At 64.4% G+C, this 5,693-nt stretch overlaps 1 protein-coding gene across 1 annotated transcript in view; it reads right to left on the reverse strand.

Annotated features, from left to right (window-relative positions):
• The window catches only part of CCDC92 (coiled-coil domain containing 92), a 2,353-nt gene extending 310 nt beyond the window's left edge, over positions 1-2,043 (reverse strand). The window contains exons 1-3 of the mRNA XM_006768787.2: positions 1,855-2,043; positions 1,328-1,369; positions 4-620 (exon numbers count right to left, since the gene is read on the reverse strand). Coding sequence (XP_006768850.1) covers positions 4-620; positions 1,328-1,369; positions 1,855-1,984 — 789 coding nt within the window. The 5' untranslated portion in view covers positions 1,985-2,043. The remainder of the gene's footprint in view (positions 1-3; positions 621-1,327; positions 1,370-1,854) is intronic.
• Between the last annotated feature and the right edge of the window lie 3,650 nt (positions 2,044-5,693).

Consider the following 5,693-nt stretch of genomic DNA (forward strand, 5'->3'; position numbering starts at 1 on the left):
CACGTGGACCTTGTGCTTCTCGCCGGAGCTGCGGTCGGAAGCGATGGGGGGGATGACCAGGGGCCTCTCCTTGATGAGGTGGACCTCGGCCGACTCCCTGGCCAGCAGGAACGGGGTGGGGTCGGGCATGGCATCCACCGGTTCCCGCAAAAGGAGTTTCCGGCTCTCGGCCCCGAATCTGTAGACCTCGTCGAACTCGGGGTGCAGGGGGGCGGAGAGGCTCTTCTTCATGCGGCGGCGGGGCGTCTCGGGCAGCTTGTCCCTGGGGGGCGCGGGCTTGTAGCCGGCCAGCACGGGGCTCCCGCCGGGGCTGCCGTCCGAGGTCCCGCTGGAGCTGAGTAGCTTCCGCTTGGTGGCGTGCAGCTGCGAGGTCAGGTAGGCGATGGTGCCCGCGCGCTGCTCCAGCTCCCCCGACAGCAGGTTCAGCTTGTGGCTCTTGAGCTTGAGCTCCTCCAGGTACCGCTTCTCGCGCTCCCGCACCGTCGTCTCCAGCACGGCCACGGCCGCGTCCCTCTGCTCCAGCTCGCGCAGCAGCGCCTCGTGCTCCTGCTCCTTCGCCCTCAGCTGCGCCTCCAGGTCCTCGCAGCGTCTCTGCAGCTCGCTGCTGCTGCGTCCGTCCCCTGCGGGCACAGGCAGCCGGTGAGAGCCCGCCCCGGACGGCTGAGGACCCCACGGGGCCGGGACCGGTGCCCGAGGCCCTGCCCGCTCTTGGGCTGCTTATTGTATAAAAACCTCCACGTTTACCAGCCGCTGAGGCCGGACGGGCAGTCTCAGACAGTCGGCTCTGAAAGGCGCACACGAGAGACGGAAATACAAACCCAGGCTCAGGGCCTGGCGAGCACCGAGCCTCGTGGACAAGACCGGTGACTCCAGCAAGGCGCAGGCACACGCGACTGTGACCGCCGTACAAACAGGCTACTCAGAAAGGGCTTCTGGGCTCTGCTAGTCCCCACCCCGTGCTGGGAGCAGGCCCCCTCTCCTGCCCTGGCTGCCACCCAGCTGATGATCTCCGGGGACCCCGAGGATTCTGGAGTCTAAGGAAGGACCTCCGCCACGTTTGGGGCCACCTCGTACTCAGTCCCCCGCCCTGGGCCCTGGGCTGCCCTACACCGCATCCTCCTGGTTTAAGTCACGCCCATAATAGAAGGGACTGTATTCACTCTAAAAATCAGGAAGTCCGGAGAGGTGTGAAGAGGCCCCCAAACATAAGCGTCATTCCTCCCGCCGCTGCCCTGGGAACAGCGGGGTCCCCGCCCAGCGCTCTGGCCACATGCAGGGCTTCCCCGCGGGAGCCGGGCGCCATCGCCCCTCCGGAGGCAGTTCTTACCTGTCTGTTCCGAGCTCTTGAGTGTCAGCTCGTACGTTAAATCTGAAAAGGAAGCCACAGGCATTGGTTCTGTGTGGTCACAGCGCAATGCACGGCACTGCACAGGCCTGCTCAGCCCTGAAACCCAGCCACCAGCCGGGAGTCCCCCTGCACCCCCTCCCCCAGGCAGGTCAGGGTCAGGGTCAAGAGTGACAGCGGTGGAAGCTACCAGTGGCCTCCGCCCTTCTCAGGGTCCAGAGGGAACCCCCCTCCCCTAAAACACATCCCAACCCCCACATTCTGCCAGCAGCTGGCTGTGCTACGTGACGCTTTGGTCATCGGTGCCCAAGTGCATTGCCGGTCCTGACCACTGCACTTGGACCCATGGGTTCGCGGTGCACCCGGGACTGGCCGCCCCGAGCTCCTCTGAAACAAGTCCGTGGTCTCCCGGTGACGGGTCACCCCATCAGAGAGGAACCCCTCACTGGCCTGGCGAGCCAGCCCCCCCAAAGCTTCCCCGCCCTCCCCTCCCCTCCCCGGGGCGGCACCTGTGCAGTGCTGCTGCAGCCGCCGGATCTCGGCGTGCAGGCCCCGGAGCGTGCCCGCGTGCTCCCGCTGCAGGAACAGCAGGTTCTTCTGCGCGCTGTGCAGCTGGTTCTCCAGGTTTGCGGCCGCCATGCTGACACGCGGTGACCTGCGGGGAACAGAGCGGGGTCTCGGGCAGCGGCTCCGACTCCAAACCCCAGCCTCTCCGCGGGCCACCTGGCTCCCACAGACGTGACCAGAGGCCTCCCGGGAGCCCTGCTCAGGTGACACCCACGGCCTCCCCAGGGACACGGCGCCAGGGACGTGGCGAGCACACGCAATGGTGTCCATCCCTGGCTGAAGCGAGGACTCGGAGGGAAGCCCCCGATTTCAGAGCTGAGCCCCAGTCCTTCCCGAGGAACATCTCACAGGGCCCCGTGGTGACTGCAGGAGCCTGGCGTCTGTCCCCAAGCCCTGCCCGCCCCACCCAGCCCGCCGTGGCTGCGACATCAGGGACCAGCCGCTGGCTCAGGCCGGGACTCGGCCTTGACTGTAACTGGAGAAAGGCTCTGGCAGAGCTGCCGGGCAACCCAGGATGCCCTGCCCGCCCTGGCTGTGCCGGGACGGAACGCGGACCAGCCGCTGAGAGCGATCCTGTGGGTGCAGAGCCGTGGGCTGCGTTCCCCAGCTGCTGCGTCAGCCCAAGCAGAGGAAGCCCCCCTCGGGGCTCCCAGCGGGCGGCACACAGGAGGCCAGGGCTGGCCTGTGGGGTGGCACCAGGGCCTACGGGCCTTCAGTGCCCAAGGGCCTTTGTCTCCCAGGCTGCCTCATCTCCTCGCAGGTGCCCTGCGCACAGCACACAGGATGCACATGTTCACCTGCAGACGGAGCTGCTGTGGCAGCCCTGGCGCTCTTGGGGTCGGGTCCCGCGTTCCCAGAGGCCCTCCCTGCCTCGGGCCTCCTCCTGGCCCGTGTGCTCCATCAACCCTCCGTCCTCTCCTCTTTGGCCCCCGCCACGCCCTCCCCATGTGGCGTCTGCACACCTTGGTCCCTGTCTGAATGCTCTTGGCAAGCGGGCCCCCAGCCTCAGTTCCAGCCCCATGGAGTCCCCTTCTCCCTGCCCGAGCCTCACTCAGCAGCTTCCTCGTGGGCTGCTCCCGAGAGCTACGCCCATCAGTCAGAAGTGCAGCGGCCCCATCGGGGCAGGAGCTCACCGGCTTTGGGACGGCCGGAGCGACAGTTCGGAGAACCTCTGGCCACGTTTCTAGACGGAAGGGAACGGAGTGGCTTTGCTGGGAAGGGCCTTCACCCCTGAAGACGGGAAATGTCTGTTCCGACCCAACGCAGCTGCTCCTTTAGCTCCCAGAGCCGTGGGAGCAGGGCTGTAACGTCAGCATCGGAGGAAACCGCGCCGTGGCCGCGAATGAGCGCTAAGCAGCTATTTTAGATCCTGGTCATGAATAAGACAGGACCATTCACATTAGGGGCTCCTGTGCGTGAACGCTCCGCATGGCAAGAGGCTGGGGGCCTTGGCGCCCCTGTGAGGTCCGGCCCAGCAGGACCCGCCGGCTCTTAGCATCCTGCACACAGACCCCGTGGCTTCCCGTGGGATCCCCGTGTCTGCCGACGGCTGAAACACTGCCATCGGGAAAGGGAAGGCTGGCCAGGGCAGCGGGGGGTGGGATGGGGTGTAAGAAGAGGCGATTCCTAGCAGGGAGACAGTTTCCAAGCAAAAATGCTGGGCATGGAGGACGCCTTCGCACCAGCTATGCAACACCTCTACGTCAGGGTGGGTGAGAAACGGAGGCGCAAAGGTGATTTCTCAACACAGTGGGTGACGGAGCAGGAGGGAGGCGCTTGGGGTGCTGGGCTGTGCTTGGGCTAAACCCTAAGTCATGCTCTGCAGCTCACGTGACGGTTTCGAGTGCTCAGGGCGGTCCCTATGGCGTCTGGCGGTAGTCAGTGCGTGGTAAGCGTTAGCCAGGTTACTCTTATGTGACGAGTGGTCACCAGTTCCATAGACACCCCCTCGGCAGACTCCAGGGCATTCCCCGAGCGCCTCTAAGTGGACATGAACTAGCAGTCATTCCCGTCACCCTCCGGAAGGAAACCTCACAGCAAAGGGAAGGGTCCTCTGCCGGCCCTGCTCTCCTCGTCCACTGGGAGGAGCCGCGCAGGGCGGCGCCCGAAGGGACGGGAAACCTGCTGAGATTCTTACCCTGAAACAACCCGGGGACCTGAGGGAGCTCACCGCGGCCCCAGGCTAAGGAGGCCGTAACGCCAAGTCCAGGTGCCCGCTCTCAGGAGGGGCAGTTACGATCCTGAGTTCACAGCCTCGGGTGAAGCAGCCGTGTGAGGGGTAGGGATCGGCGGCTTCCCCGCACACCATCTGAGGAATTCACCTACGTTGTCGAGGGTCCTCGGTGGCCGTGGCACCGGGAAGAAGGGCGTTGCTTCAGGAAAGCTCACGCGTTCAGCAGTCCCCATGGGGCGTTTTGGTGGAAACCGCGCACCACCACGAGGCCGGAGGGCACGTTTGTGTACATTTAAGTAGATTTTTAAAATCTAGAAGGGTCTACAACAAAGCGTTAAAAGGTTGCTCTCGAGGTGAATTGCGGGTGATTTTTACTTTTTAAGAATTCTGTTTTGGTGTGACCTAGCGCTTCTGCGATGTGGGGCCTGTGTTACTTTACAGTCAGGAAAGAATCATAAAGCAATTTCCCTCAGAACAGATCAGCACTAACTCCCCGCTAGCAAGCGGCCTCATCTGTTTGAATGACAGGTCCCCGGCAGCCTGGAGGGCTGGATCGTGACCAGTTTAGCCCAGGAGTGAACAGGAAGGCAGCTGTGACAGAAGCCACCAGTTAGCATCCCCAAGACGCGGGAAATGACCATGACGCAGTGGGGAACCCGCCCGCACGCACTGCACGTCCCTGATTGTCTGACGTTGCCCACCGTGAAAACAAGGCCCGCACAGCCCTTTGGAGCCGACAGCCGTTTCCTTGGGAAGCGCGCCCACGCCGGGCCTGGCAATTAGACGGAAAGGCGAGACGCGGCCGGCCGGGAAGCGCAGCCCCTGGAGCCTGCGTGGTGGGTCACTGACGCACGCTGCGGTCCCTCAGCTCAGCCTCAGAGCTTCCACTTGGCTTCTGCTTAAAAGCCACGGGAGTGTCTGCGTGCTGGGCAGGGGCTGAGCCTCCAGGTGACCGTGTCCAGGTCACCTAAGCGTCGCTCAGGGGCTGTGCGGGACCAGGGGGGCAGAGGCAGGAGCCCCCTAGTCTGAGGCACATGGTACCTCTGGGGATGCCCTGGGCCTCCTGGAAAACCGGGTGACATAACAGACTGAGGCCCATACCCCATGGCAGACCCCGCCCGAGGCAAGAGTGCCAGCACCCCATCTCCCCACCAGCAGAGTCAGCACCACACGTGCTGGTTCAGAAAGGCTGGGAGGCCCCTGCTAGACAAGGAGGCCAAGTGGCCGTTGGGTGCGGGGCTCTGCTTGGCCCTTCCCCTTCCCTGTCCCCCTCCTGCCCCAGTAGCCTCATTTCACGAGCTAGAGCTGGAGGCGTTTCAACTAGAAAGCGATGCCACTTGTGAGCTTCTCGCAGCTGGTGGTTCACGAAGTCGCTCCGCGCCGTCACCTCACAGTTCAGTGTGCGCCCGGCGCCCGGGGGCACTTCCCTTTGAAGGGGAGGCAAGTCCTGCCCAAGCAGGGCCTCGTGGGCACCTGACGGGGATCGCTGCAGGCGCCCACGTCTCCTGGTTGATAGCTAAGACAGCGACCCACACGCCTGCCTCGTCACACTAACGACACACAGACGCGCCGTCGGACTCAGCCCCGATGATCGCCGTCTGCGCTGTA

Source organism: Myotis davidii, unplaced genomic scaffold (assembly GCF_000327345.1).
Source record: "Myotis davidii unplaced genomic scaffold, ASM32734v1 scaffold43, whole genome shotgun sequence".
NCBI lineage: Eukaryota > Metazoa > Chordata > Mammalia > Chiroptera > Vespertilionidae > Myotis > Myotis davidii.